Below are 14,953 nucleotides of genomic sequence, written 5' to 3' on the forward strand. Positions count from 1 at the left end.
GAGTCTATGATACTTGATACCTACGAAGCTAGAAAACAGGTATCATTAGCAGGCAAAAGGGGCAGCACCCCTAGTGTTGGCAGAGGCAAGTAATAATGCATGCAGGCTCAACAAACCGTTATCCAGGGTATGGAGCCACCAGTCCAATAGCATGCATAGTATGGCACAGACAAAGCAGGCCAATCATGGGGCACAGACAAAGCAGGCCAATCAAGGGGCACAGACAAAGCAGGCCAATCAAGGGGCACAGACAAAGCAGGCCAATTATAAAGGCACAGACAAGGCAGGCCAGTATAAGGGTACGGGCGGTACCGACCCAGAGGTATAATGCAGGCGGAAACCTAGATCCTTTTAGACATGTAGTAGAATCTTGACTATTAGGGTGCAGGGTAGAGACGAAGCTGGGTCCTTATAGGCAAGGTTCTTCAAGATAGCGAAACACTTTAGTTTTTATATGGTTGTGCCTAATCCATTAGGCCACAAAATACGAGTGCCATGCTCAACCACCCAGATGGGGCCTGAACCCACAATCCCTGGCTTTTGACGCCAGTGCTACCTCCATCAGGCAACCGAGGCTTGATTAGAGCAGTCCTAGTTCAATAAGTGGGTAAGGACACCAGGCAGGGACACCTGCAGGAGGCACGCAGTGCCATGTGGAAGTCAGGAGAACCAGTAAACCGTAAAACCATGTCCATAGAAAAACATGCAGGGCAAGCACACACGCAAAGAATCGAAAACTAAAGTCTATTGCCTAGTTACTTGGGAAGGTGAGGGGGATTGAATCTGCGACCCTCATATATGGGGCATAATTTATGATGCAAGGGCTCACAGAGCTGCCTCACATGGACAGAAAAGAAAGCTGTCACCAAAAAATACGCACCCACAAACAGCCCAGGAGATGGGGAAACACACCGGACCAGCTAGTCACTGTACCTTTAATAAGGCAGTGACGCGCGCATCTAACACAGTGGAGAGCCGCGCACCCACTGCCCGACCACGCGGTCGCGGGGAAGGTGACCGGGAGCGGAGGCTCCCGCGGCAAATGAGTAGATCCCTGCTCCGTCCCCACTCTGATAACAGTGTTAGCGAGTGAGCGGGGACGCGGGCAGGGTAAAGAACAAAACGGGGATTCCCGCTCGGCGGACGAAGCTGGCGGGCGGGAATCAAAGGCAACACACGAGGGACCGCAGGAGTCTTTCTCCGCGTTCCCGGCGGTCGGCACGGGGAGCGGTCGGATGACCGCTTCTCAGCGACCACCACGGCCAATAAGCCAGAGGAAACAGAACAAACAATAAAGCCAACAGGGTAAAACAAAACTCCCAAGGAGAAAACAGGCACAAAGAAATAAACACATGGCAAACTGTCAGTAATCTGTATAACTAAACACATGGCAAACTGTCAGTAATCTGTAAACTAAACACATGGCAAACTGTCAGTAATCTGTATAACTAAACACATGGCAAACTACCAGTAATCTGTATAAATAAACACATGGCAAACTGTCAGTAATCTGTATAAATAAACACATGAAAAAAAAACTATCAGTATTGTAAAGGAAACATTCACCAAAGATAATAAAAGAGCCAGAAAGGCACATAAATCTCACAACCAATCATAGTTCATAACAATCATAAATAAATCACACTAAATCCCAAAGCCACCCACAAGAAGCAGGAGGCAGAGGTACTCTGACCTGTACTGATGCAGAGCAGCAAAGAAAGAGGAAATGGTGGCTTAGGAGGAGCCTTATATAGATACCTTATGTTTTTGTCTTTGGTGTTTATCTCTCTGTTAATGTGCTGCTGTGGAGTTCTAGTAAAGAGAGACTTAAGCAAATATGAAGCCTCCTGTCATGCTATAAAATTGCAGGGGAATGATCTATACACTAAAACTGCTTTATTTAGCTAAAGTAATTTAGGTGACTATAGTGTTCCTTTAATGAAGTGTTCTGGGTGCCAGGTCCCTCTAGGATTAACCCTTTTTTTTTTATAAACATAGCAGTTTCAGAAAAACTGCTATGTTTATAATAGGGTTAATCCAGCCTCCAAATCCTCTAGTGACTGTCTCACTGACAGCCGCTAGAGGCGCTTGCGTGATTCTCACTGTGAAAATCACAGTGAGAGCACGCAAGCGTCCATAGGAAAGCATTGCAAATGCGCATGCGCATTCAGCCGAAAGGGAGGATCGGAGGCGGAGAGGAGGAGGAGAGCTCCCCGCCCGGCGCTGGAATAAAGGTAAGTTTTAATCCTTTACTCTCCCCAGAGCCCGGCGGGAGGGGGTCCCTGAGGGTGGGGGCACCCTCAGGGCACTATAGTGCCAGGAAAACGAGTATGTTTTCCTGGCACTATAGTGGTCCTTTAACTCCCCTACTTGTAGCAATGTTTGTTTTTGGCAGGAGCACAAATGTATAGTAATAATTATTACACCAAACGTATCTGAATCAGCACATTTCTCCAAGTCCAATATAAATGTCTCCCTCTATGTCTCTGAATACACAGGATAGATGTACTGACAGATAATGCAGAGTGCTACTAATATTAACATTAATTTGTAACGTGAGCCCATTATTACTCTTTATAATTCATTTGATTTCATACTGGGATGAAGAAGATTAGTTTTTTTTTCATACAGAAACAGGCTCACTCATACCAGGATCTAATCTTTATAAAACATTCCTACACCTACTTCTTTAAAATGAAGTTGTTTAGAAAAATCCTAACCTGACTGAGTGATTATTGACATCCAATTAGTTGAGATTGTCCCTGAAAGAAAGTGTATAACGGATACTTAGTAAAACAAAAAGGAAAAAGAAGGCTGCTCGCTAATTTTACTGATGCCAATTATGTGGTTATAGTAGCAGCAGTAACCATGTAAACCTTTAATATGGGTGTCACACAATGTTCCCACTTGATAATGGTATTGGTCCCATATGGTATTAAGCCCCCAGAATTGTCTGTACTCCAGATGGAATCCATTTTGTCAAATCTGAAAATGGGAAACTCTTACCATAAAGCTACAGAATTCAGCATTTCATAAAAACAATCAGTTTCTAATGGCCTTTATATTGATAGAAAGTAATTTTTATCTCCAAAAGATCTAGGTCTTAAAAAAGTATTGTGCATATGAAATGCATAGACCGTGAAGATGCAAGGCATGTTTCCACTTAATGACCATGTTATGTAATTACACCTACTTTTTGTTTCAAACATTATATTAGAGATTAATAGAGTTAAAAGGGACACTTCATCACCAAAACAACTTTAGCTTAATTAAGCATCTTTAGTGTATAGAGGATGCCTCTGAAGTCTCACCTCCCAGTTCTTTGCCATTTAGTAGTTAAATCACCGTTGCTTCTGTCTCTGCAACCCTAGCTACACTTCCTTTGGCTGTGATTCACACAGCCTGAATAAAAAAAGAATGCCTTCATTTTCAATCAGATGTTAACTTACTTTTAAAGTGTGTATCTCCTGCTCTGTAAATTAAACGTTAATTACATACAGGAGGCTCCTGCAAGGTCTAGCAAGCTATTAACAGAGCAGGTGATGAGAAAGTCTAAATTAAACAGACTGTGCAATAAGAAATTGTAAACATTGGATCTCACTTTACAGGAAGTATTTAGGTAGGCTGTGTGAGTCACATGCAAAGAGGTGTTACTAGAACTGCACAAATAAAGTGAAATAAAAAGTGATTTTATTCTTCAATGGCAGAGCAGGTAATTGAGCAGTGAGACTGCAGGGACATGATCTATACACTAAAACTGCTTCATTAAGCTGAAGTTATTGGTGACTACAGTGTCCCTTTAAGCACAGATGTACACATTCCATAATGATACAGTCGGCAAACTCTTACATATAACGTAAGGTATCAAAGTGCAAAGCGATTTTTAGCGATAGGGTCAGTAACAGAACACGAGTGTCAAACAGGAGAAATACAATCAAACCATAGTTTTATATCAACCCCTCCATAATTGGTATGTTAGGATATGGTGAAAGTCTCCCAGTTTTGCATTTAGAATATGGTGAGAATCTCCCACTTTTACAGTTGTCCACTGGATGTTGAACTTGTACCAAAGTGTTTGGCCTTTCTATTTTTAGGATGATGTATGAAACAGTTCAGCTGGATGGGGCACTCCATTAGCCACTGGCTAAGACAGGGATAGGCAACCTTCGACACTCCAGATTTTGTAGACTACATCTCCCCTAATGCTTTGCCAGAATTATGGCTGTAAGAGCATTATGGGAGATGTAGTCCAAAACATATTAGTGAACAACATTTTAAGTCTATTAACTTGTGTGAGCTGGAGGGGGCTTGATGAACTTACCTAGTTTCAGGCTGGATCATGTGAATAAAGAATGACCAAGAGTGAAATTGTTCTACTTTGTATTCAGTTTTAGTCACCAGTTCCTCTGAAAATGATATATATATATATATATATATATATATATATATATATATGTGTGTGTATTTTTTGTATTTGTGTGTCTTATCTTGTGACTGTTTTTTTGTTGTTGTTGTTTTTTTGCAGATTCCAGTTCCAGTAATGCAGATTAGTTCAACAAATCACCCTGTGAAAGTAGGACTTTCAGATGCATTTGTGGTGGTTCACAAGATTCAACAGATACCTAGTATGTATAATTTTAATCTTTATATCATGTTAAATACATTGCCATATTCACAATGTATAATACATACTTTAACTTTGCTGGGTTATAGCGGAACCCTAGTCCTTACAGGGACTTTCCTCCACTGGATCACCAAGAGTAGAATCAGGAACAAGATACTGCCAAGTAAATAGCCCACCTTCTCCCCAGTAACGGTACGACACACAGTTCTGGGAGTACAACTGAAGTTTATTCTGACACACATGGCTTTTATGCATTTGCCCCTAGCACGGGGTTTCCATATCAAGAACACAGGGGTTTCTTCCCAAAAGCCTCTGTGTTTGAAAGATAATTGAGCTCAAATTAGGACAACTCAATTATCTCTCAAATACAGAAACTTACATGCATATTTTACAATACCCCCAAAATACATGAAAAGAATACAGGAACCTCACAAAAATCATATTCCTGAATAGCCCCGATCTGACCGTACAACATATCTAAAAAGCGCTCAGATCGGCGAAAGTTCTGTTCACATAAAGTTTTGACCAACCGGCCATGAGGTGATAGCCCAAGACAGTTCCAGAGGATTAGGCAGGATGGCTCATCAGCTTTTGGGGGTTCCTGTGAGAACACCAACGAACGCTCCCCCTGGCTGCTATGGAGCGAATGCTCACCCTGTTCGGTAGATCCTATCTCCTGAACACCGTTCATCTAGTTGGTTGGAAAGTGGGATGGGCAGTGGTACCATCTTTGCCTGGGTTCGCTGAGATGCGAGGCCAAAAATAGTTCCAGGCGGTCGACGACCAGGTACCACTGCCTGCGTTCGTGAGATAAATCACCCACCCAGAGAAAGCACTCAAGCAAAGGTGTCACGTTGTTAATTTGTGGTTAACAGCCAGGGGAGGTTGGTGTTTGCTAGGGCATGACAAGGGGACCACACACCAGTCATTCGGGAGACGAACAAGGGGGTACGGTCAACTGTACACAAGGGAATAGAGTCTGCTACATGGATATATTTATAATTTTTAAAAAGTCATCTTATGGTGCTATAAAATTGCATTTGTTTAGTTATTTGTGTTTATTCAACACTGCAAAAGTGGCAAAACATTGCAGTATTGCTTTATTGTGTATTATAGTAATATAGATTTGTAAACACAGTACTACATAGAACCTGCATGAACGTTGTAGTGCAGTGTTTAAGAGAAAATTTCTAAGCTAGATTAGGTTACAAAAATTGTTAGTAATTTAAAGGAACACTATAGAAAAACTGTACATTAAACCTGTATGATTCTTAACCTTATAGTGTTGTTGTCTCCTCCCCACCCCCCCCCCCCCTCACCCCCCACCCCAAGGAGATTCTAGCGCCGAGGTTCCTTATATTGTATCAGATACATTTATAAGTAATTTAATTATCATCATTATTATTATTATTATTTTTTGATGCTGGCCTCCCCTCTCCCCTCCACAACACATCAGACCCTGAAGCTTCACCCATATAGAGGACTCCTACATCCATTATGACATATGTAAAATCTGTCAAATGTATGCACCATTGGTAAAAGCTGCAAAAGAACAGACCGATACAACAGGTAGAGGGCCCTGCTCCATAGCTTACAATCTAAAGGTTAAAATGTGGAGATGAGACAAGAGGTAGCAGAGGAATGTGTATGTGATGGCAGAGAGAGTTAATGGTATAACTGCAGCAGCTGATAACATGTGAAGGTAATAGCGAGGTGCACACTATATAGTTAAAAAGAACCAGGGTGGGTGGGAAGAGCAGAGTAAAATTAAATGGCCTTCATGTTGCAGGGAATCATGGTTTGGGTCTAAGGAAGAGAGTTACTTTACTTAAAATGAATTTACTGCTGGGAGTGTCAAGCGGGGGAGGGGGAATTTGCCCATTTGCTATAAACTATTAAAAATTTGCTAACCGAAATATAACATGTATGGTGAACATTTCATGTCCTTAACCAAGATTTACTATCCCTATAGAAATTAATATTTTCTTCCGACATAAAGGACAGACACACCAAGCTAATTACACTTAAAAAAAAAGATATCATCTTATTTTTACTAGGTTTATAACATAAAACAGCCCATTAAATTCTCCTTAGAAAGGTGACTGGCTGCATCACCCCCTTTAACGTGGCATAAATAAAATAAGGCACTTAGAAATCCTTAATCTATATATAAATCCTGTAGCGAGACTAACAGGAGATTGTTAAACAGAAAAAAATTGCTTAGCTAACACTTTTATAAGTCTAACTATAGAGGATAAAAGAAAGGTCTTAGGTAGAGCAAAGGAAGGCTAAGTGCCACATCAAAGTCAATACGAACTGCACATCTAAAGCAAGGATAAACTGATGAAGACATTGAGGGAACAATTTGTCAATCTCTTTTGCAGACCTACTTAACAGCCATATCACTATTAAAGGAACACTTTAGTGGAAAATAGACTTTTTTATTATTATTTTTACTCTAGTGGTGTCTTTTAGATTTAGGGACCTGCTTTTATAAAATAATAATTAAAATTCAACCCTGAGCTGTAATCCAGCACCAAAACAGCCTCTTGCTTGCAGCCCGATCCACCTCAAAATTAGTATTTTTTTTTACCATAAATCCACAGAACATTTTTCCAGTACTGGTCAGGTTCATAAATCTTGTATTTATTTATTTTTTTGTGCAAAAGTGGTTCCCTTGTTATGCTGCTATGCACATTACTACTATGCTTGCAGATTCTTAATTGTTACTGTAGTGTTCTTTGAGAGGTCTTGGAAAATACAAGTTTGACTTTGACTTTGAGAGCTCTTTGAGAGATTTGGTGAGTTGACCACCATGGACTTAGTATGATAGGTGTTGATTTCTTCCACCTGCACATTATTTGTTTGACATTGTATGAAGAAGTCCACAGTCTCAGAAATATATTTTTATTGGGGCTGGATTCACTTCACAAACCTGTGTGATGAAGAATAGACTGCTGGTGATTAAAAGTTTCTTCTTTTTTTTTTTTTAAAGTAATGCACAACTGTATCTTGTATTATTGATTGGACTATATATATCCAATTCCCTTCTTAATAACGCAAATTATACTAGAGTGAATACCGCATCCATATGGTCAGTACATGTGGAGATGTACTCTGATTTTCTGATATTTAAAGTCTAAAAAAAATCTCTTAGTCACCTATGCATTCAATATGTCTACTCTGGATGAAATTTGAAATTTACAAAGAATTCTCATTGAATTCTGACTTTAATTAGAGACTTTGTTGGTGTTACGACCTCCTGTTGACTTATCACTTTGACCACAATTGTTGCATTAGGTCAGAGGTCCTTAATCTTTCTTGTAAGATACCAAAAAGTATGTTGATGGCATTAGCTTAGCAACCCATTCTTCTGCTAGAACATTACATCAGTGACTCATTTTGCAAATGTAGCATAATAAATATGCAGACAATCTATAACATTGACTTATCAGAATATTTCCAGTGTCAGAGATCTTTCTTACTTTAAGGAAGACAAGGGAGCAACAGTAAGTAGTCTTTGTTACCAGACATCTGGGGTCTTAAAATAATTATGTACCTGTTAAAACCTTCGGAGGATTCACTTAGATAGCATGGGGACACAATTGTGAAGTCCTGACCCAAGGTTTAACCCAAGGTATATATCCAAGGTAATATCATGTGTTATTATTGGATCTAAGATGACAATCACATTTATGGTACAATTAATGCAGAAATGCTAATAATCATAAAGGCTTTACAGGCCTTCTCTCATAGAAAGAGAATATGTGATACCAGCACTATTACACCTGATGTGTATCATTGCTATGATTTAATTCCATAAATATAAGTTTCAGAGATTTAAAATCTCATGCAGTTAAATCAGTAATGTTCAGTGTTTGCAGTTTAAGAGGATTAACAAAATAACTTTTAAAATGAGAATATATAATCGTCGAATGTATTTTAGAATTCCATTTTCGTTTTCTGTCCTATTAGATGTCCGTAGAAGAACAATTTTTGAATACCACAGAGTGGAATTGGAAATGTCAAAGATTACCAACTTCTCCGCTGTTGAGATGCTACCACTGCCAAGTGAGTAAAATTGTAAATCTAATTCGGTACTTAGCAATTAGTTAACGTATACAGACCACTCTATAAACCTATAAATAAGAATTTTCCCATTACCTTTAGAATAGACCGTAAGAATAGAATATTTGTGCCATAATTATTTTTGATTTTGGAGATTGTGTTTATGTCATGACATTTGAAGTGCGTTTATCTTTTTGACTGACTGTCATCTATCTAACTACTATCTACTGATTGCTTAAACAGGAGTTTTTTAAACTATATGGTAATTTTATGCTAATGCACACTTTGATATTTTCTGAACTACAACAATGTGAAAGATGATGGACATCATGAGGACAAAAGTCATTTAAAATAATGTGATCAGAAAAAAAATGATATCCTGGAATTCCTGTGTGGGTATGCGGTTAAATTGTCATTGTTAAAAATAGAATCCTGGCCTTGAAAATCTATTCTCTATAGAATAGGATTTATAAGATTATTATTATTATTTTTTATAGATCATAGAAGGCAAATCATAAACATGAAAAAAGAGATTATAGCACAATGCTTTTTAATTTTTTGAAAAAATTTTTTGCCAAAAGTAACACATTTTCATACCAGGTACAACTTATGTTAACCTTTGATTCAATGCAGACCTTCGAGTGGACATTTTCTATCAAATGCATTTATATTTACCGGGACAAAGTCATTTAATGCCTGAGAGAAAGCTTACGGGCTTTTCCTTATGTTTTTTTTTATTTCAGATCTTAAAATCAGTATAAGAAATACAGAATGTTCCCATATGTCATGCTGGCACCTATTATGTGAAAACCTCTAAAGTATGTCCTTTTGCATTTATTTTTTATATTTAAATGAGTTGACATTTTATTACTTTTCTTTTCTCAGCCTGTCTCCAGTTTAATAGCTGCAGTACTTGTGTCACTTCCCAAATTGGCTTTGACTGCAGCTGGTGTAGCAATCTCCAAAGGTACAGTGAAAATGGATTTCCCCCTGTGTACACTCAGCACTTCATTTTTCACTTATCAGACAATGATTAGATATCAGTAAAAATTATGTTTTAGTCTCTTGAGTTCTCCGCACACTCTTTTCATAATATTAATACACACAATGCAATTCTATCTCATTTAGGGATTGGGATAAGTAATATTTTGCTTTTATAGAGAAGTAAAAGAAAGTAGGTCTATATTGGCAATTTAACATAACAAGCAAATAGCCATCGATTGAGGGCCAGTTGTTAAGGTCTGGGGATTTCCCAGAGAGTAATATTCAAACAGCCAAAAACTTCTCAGCCCCTCCTGCTACATTTATAGCTACAGTTTGCAGGAGCAATAGCATGCCACCCAACATTTTCAATTTTGGCAAGACAGTCCTGATTTTCTGGTCCTGTACCACCATCCCGACTTGGTTCCTTGGAGGTATGGGAACACCAGGGAACGGTCCCCAACAAAAATAGCACAAGTGTATCAATAAATGCGCTACGTTCATGGCACTAGAACCCTGCAGAGAACACTGAAAGGGTGCTCCCTGCATGGTGTCCCCTCAATAGGCTGGCCTTACATGATTGGCAGACAGGTTGGTGTGCATTCACACCAGACTGACCTGCCAGTAATTTAAAGAGGGTTGCCGATTTGGACGGAGCCAGTGATCATATCTTAAACTGAAATCTTTTTTTTTTTTTTTTTTTTTTAAATGCAGCTCCAGTTTAATGTGCTAGTTTTGTTTCCTTGATTTCAAATCGATTTTACAGTTAATTCATGTCACAATGTATTGGACCAGCAATGAGATGGTTAAGTCTGTAGAATGTTGGTCTATTTAGCAAGAATGTAAATCTGTCCAAGAAAGAGTGAATTTTCTTTCCTATGAAGAATTTTTTGACAAGCCAACATATAGCAGAAATCACATGATTTAGGGTTGTTTTGTGTTGAATGTACCCCACAATTTTTTTTTATGTAAAGGACTGTATAGATTTAGTGCTCTAGAGTAATTGTATTTCATTAAAAGTTGTATTGGCAACCCAAGGACAGCAGTTTCTCTTGAAAGATCTTGGCAGGATAGTGCACAAAATTTCTAATGGTGCATAACATATTTTTTGTTGTTTTGGCTATTCTTTTGTGGCTGGGGAGCAGCAAATTCCACTGTATGTTTCGGTTATTAAATACAAAAAAAAGGTTAGTATGAATGGTCGAAGGATTTGGCAAATAAAGCAAAAACTGATTCTCAAATTTTTAATGGTGATCTTTAAAATCAATGGGATTAGGTAAAGGTGTTAAAGTTCAGTATTTTGCTTACTGTTTCATAGCGGTGTTGAACTCCAGTGATTAAGAGCCAAAGACAAATTAGGTTTTCAGGATAACGCCAAGTAAAGCATATCAAGAAATAAGCACTGATCTCTGCTCCTTGTGCTTCATTAGTAGAAGAACAGAAGTGGAACAGAGAACATCAGGGAACATTTATCTTCTGCCTTTCTTGCGAAGGTCATGGACCCTTTTATTATCTTGGATGACTGTATCGTTCAGCGTACACCATCAGAGAATAGCTCGATGTTCTTAGTACTATGAAATACTTGGTCTTCAATAAATATTTCCTTACTTTAATTAGGTAGATTGTGTGCCATTAAAGCAGAACATTTTACAAAGATGATAACTGACTTTACTAAAGCATGTATTTTCAAGACTGTTTAGATCTAGTCCAACATAAAAGGGAAGCTGAACTTATTCATGAACATGACTACATTTGGGGAGAAATTGTCACTGTAAGTAGAAAGCATTGTGGAGTTTGATGTATGCCAATGCAAGAGCCAACCTGCACAAAACAAAATCAGTTCTAGACTTGGGCGTTGACTTGTGAAAAAGAAAATAAAAATATTATTTTCAGTCAATGAAGAGGTTGCAAACAAAATATCTTAATCCATCTCTATAAGCTTAAACATCAGTTCAGGAGAGAGTCCTGCATCAACGCAATGTGGGATACACCAGAGGGGTTGGAATTGTGCTACATTGTGTTTAAATAAGTAGATGCATGTGATCCGACAGTTAAGATTTCAGGTCCATTTGAACTGTAATCCTGTTAAGAGACTACCCTACTGATCTGATATTGGTGCACTTAATGTTCTGCCATGCTACCTGACAGTGCATCTATGTAGGCACACACAAGAGGCAAAGAGGTTAAAACGGGGAGAAATGTGGGAAAAATAAAATCCATATTTTGGAATAAAAAGGACAAAAAGGAAAATAGCGCATAAACTAACAAATGAGACAAAAAAGCCACAAAGTGAAAAGACAGCTACTAAAAACGTTATTGTGTTACTGTTAACATGTTATGTTACCACCAGTTTTAGTTTTATTCTCATGCTTTTTTAGAGTCTAGAAAAAAAATAAGACACTGTGACAAAGAATATGTTTTTGAATCCTGTTGTAGAAACACATTGCATTGTGCAACCCTAGTACAAATTCTCAATTTCCCTCCATTCAAAGATCACTGAAATCTTAAGACTCGTTCTTCTTCTTGTTCATGTAAGAGTTTTAAAGATTAAAATTGGGTATCGGGTATCCATGTTGGCTCACTCTAAAAGCACTTTATTAATTGTTTCCTGAGCATATTCATTGGGGTGTAGAGATGTCCCGAACGGTTCGCTGGCGAATAGTTCCTGGCGAACATAGCTTGTTCGCGTTCGCCACGGATGGCGAACATATATGATGTTCGGTCCGCCCCCTATTCATCATCATTGAGTAAACTTTGACCCTGTACCTCACAGTCAGCAGACACATTCCAACCAATCAGCAGCAGACCCTTCCTCCCAGACCCTCCCACCTCCTGGAAAGCATCCATTTTAGATTAATTCGGAAGCTGCATTTTTTTTGTTTATTTTTATTATTATTATTTTTTTTTTAGACAGAAGGGTGTTATATTTGATCATGCTAGGCTGGACGTGCGTATATCATGGCTAGTTGCACTGAGGGTATGAGTATATAGCAGTACATTGTTGTGAAAGATGGCTGTCATGTTTAGGGTGTAGCTTGCACGTTATCAACTGTGTATTTATATCAGCAGCTCCACCACTAGTTATAAATCAAGTGTGAGTCACCCCATGAGATGAGACTAGTGAATAACATAATACATGAACGGTTAAGGTAAAGGCATGTAAGGAACTACGACAATAAACTCTTTAGGAGGTGAAATAATGACTTGTTTAAACGCTTGCTACTTTACGATTAGTTAATGTGCAGAGAGCAGTTCATGTGATCAAAGGCATGGTGTGGAGGATCGGCTATAGTGGGACATGCTTGGCAGGCTGCTGTTTACTGCTTGTGCTCATCCGATCCCCTCTGGGCGCCAGGTGCAGACCCTGGGAGTCCCTGATACCTGGAACAACAAAGGCAAGTCTCTGGCTGAGTGCCGGGTTCGTGGCTTGAGGTGGTGGAAGCTTGTTTTGTCGGGTGGTCGGATCTGTCCCGGTGGTGCTTCACGTCCGGTGCGGGATTGTGGTGGCTTAAGGTGGACTGGAGGCGAGTGCTTGACGTGGGGCAGGCTCTGCATTTCTGTTTGTGCCTCCGGTCCCGTCTTCGACACCTTTTGCGTTGGTGGATTTTAATGGGGACTGCTTCGCTTAGCTGTGGTGGAGCTTGTTGGGGCTTCCTGCTTGTTATTTGCTTCCAAAATTGATTAAAGTCTGTCCAGCTTAGACTCAATATCCTGCCATGCTTTGCTGGTACCAGGAGGACACGCGGCTGCCGCCATATTGGGAGAGTCGCAGATGAGTATGTCAGCCTTAGCGGCTGTGCTCTGTGCGTCCATTAGTTCCAGACAGTCTCTCAGGGGTTGTCCGGGATAACCCCACCGGTCCGTGGGGGGGGATAACGGAGCTCCTGACGGGAAGTAGCTGCTCCTGGGCATCCCAGGATCGGGAGATCTGCCGCCTCTCCCGCCCAGTGAGCACCAGGCCACACTTGCCACGCGGAGGTAAGTAAGACTCTGTCGAGTTGCTGACCGCTATTAAGCATGTCGGGTCAGTCAGGTAGGAGCAACATTGCTGGGTCATCCCCTTCTGGGGTGAAATTCGCTTGTTGATAGCTGCTTAAAGTGAGATATTGAGGGAGCTCACACGAAGTGCGTCTATCCTCCATGACAGCTAGGCCCCGCCCCCCGGAAGCTGCATTCTTAGTGAGAGGAGGGACAGTGTAGCTGCTGCTGATTTAATAGGGAAATCGATAGCTAGGCTAGTGTATTAAGTGTCCACTACAGTCCTGAAGGACTCATCTGATCTCTGCTGTAAGGACAGCACCCCAAAAAGCCCTTTTTAGGGCTAGAACATCAGTCTGCTTTTTTTTTTTTTTTTTCCTGTGTAATCTAATTGCAGTTGCCTGCCTGCCAGCGTGTGTGTCAGGCTCACAGCGTATACTGTGCCCACTTGCCCAGTGCCACCACTCATATCTGGTGTCACAATAGCTTGCATTTAAAAAAAACAAACTTTTTTGACTGTAATATAATAGCAGTCAGTTTCCTTCACATGTGTGCATTTCAGGGCCTGCCAGGGCACATTGTCACACCAGTGCAACTCATATCTGGTGTAACAGTAGTGTACATAAAAAAAAAAAACTAGAAATTTGACTGTAAAATAATAGCAGTCAGTTTCCTTCACACGTGTGCGTTTCAGGGCCTGCCAGGGCACAGTGTCACACCAGTGCAACTCATATCTGGTGTAAAAGTAATGTACATTTAAAAAAAAAAATACAGGGGGCTTGTTGTCACCTTTCGGGAACCCTTGGTGTTGTACGTGGCTGGGTGGAGGAAGAGACCTTCAATGACATCAGTGAGGACAAGGAACGGGACATGGCTAGCTTGGTATCCAACCTTGTGCAAATGGGGAGTTTGCGGTTGTGCAAATGGACTGTTTGCGGTTGTTTGCAGTGCGTTAAACGGGGAGTTTGGTCTGTCACTGTGAAGCGAGCGTAACCCTTACACTACCTGATCGATACAACATCATACCTGATGTTTTAAAGCACGTTATTCCAAAAATTTAGGAATGTTAGGTGATTTATGCCCTTTATGGATTAAAACCAGACTCTGCATCAACTATGTAATTTTCCATTGGAGTTTTGCCATGGATCCCCCTCCGGCATGCCACAGTCCAGGTGTTATTCCCCCTTGAAACAACTTTTCCATCACTATTGTGGCCAGAAAGAATCCCTGTGGGTTTTAAAATTTGCCTGCCTGTTGAAGTCTATGGCGGTTCGCCCGGTTCACCCGTTCGCGAACATTTAC

General features: G+C 40.0%; 1 protein-coding gene across 1 annotated transcript in view; it reads left to right on the forward strand.

Annotated features, from left to right (window-relative positions):
• PLXDC2 (plexin domain containing 2) overlaps window positions 1-14,953 on the forward strand; it is a 520,796-nt gene that overhangs the window by 404,180 nt on the left and 101,663 nt on the right. The window contains exons 7-9 of the mRNA XM_063452523.1: window positions 4,526-4,625; window positions 8,600-8,695; window positions 9,578-9,659. Coding sequence (XP_063308593.1) covers window positions 4,526-4,625; window positions 8,600-8,695; window positions 9,578-9,659 — 278 coding nt within the window. The remainder of the gene's footprint in view (window positions 1-4,525; window positions 4,626-8,599; window positions 8,696-9,577; window positions 9,660-14,953) is intronic.

This window comes from Pelobates fuscus, chromosome 4, assembly GCF_036172605.1.
Source record: "Pelobates fuscus isolate aPelFus1 chromosome 4, aPelFus1.pri, whole genome shotgun sequence".
NCBI classification, from domain to species: Eukaryota; Metazoa; Chordata; class Amphibia; order Anura; family Pelobatidae; genus Pelobates; species Pelobates fuscus.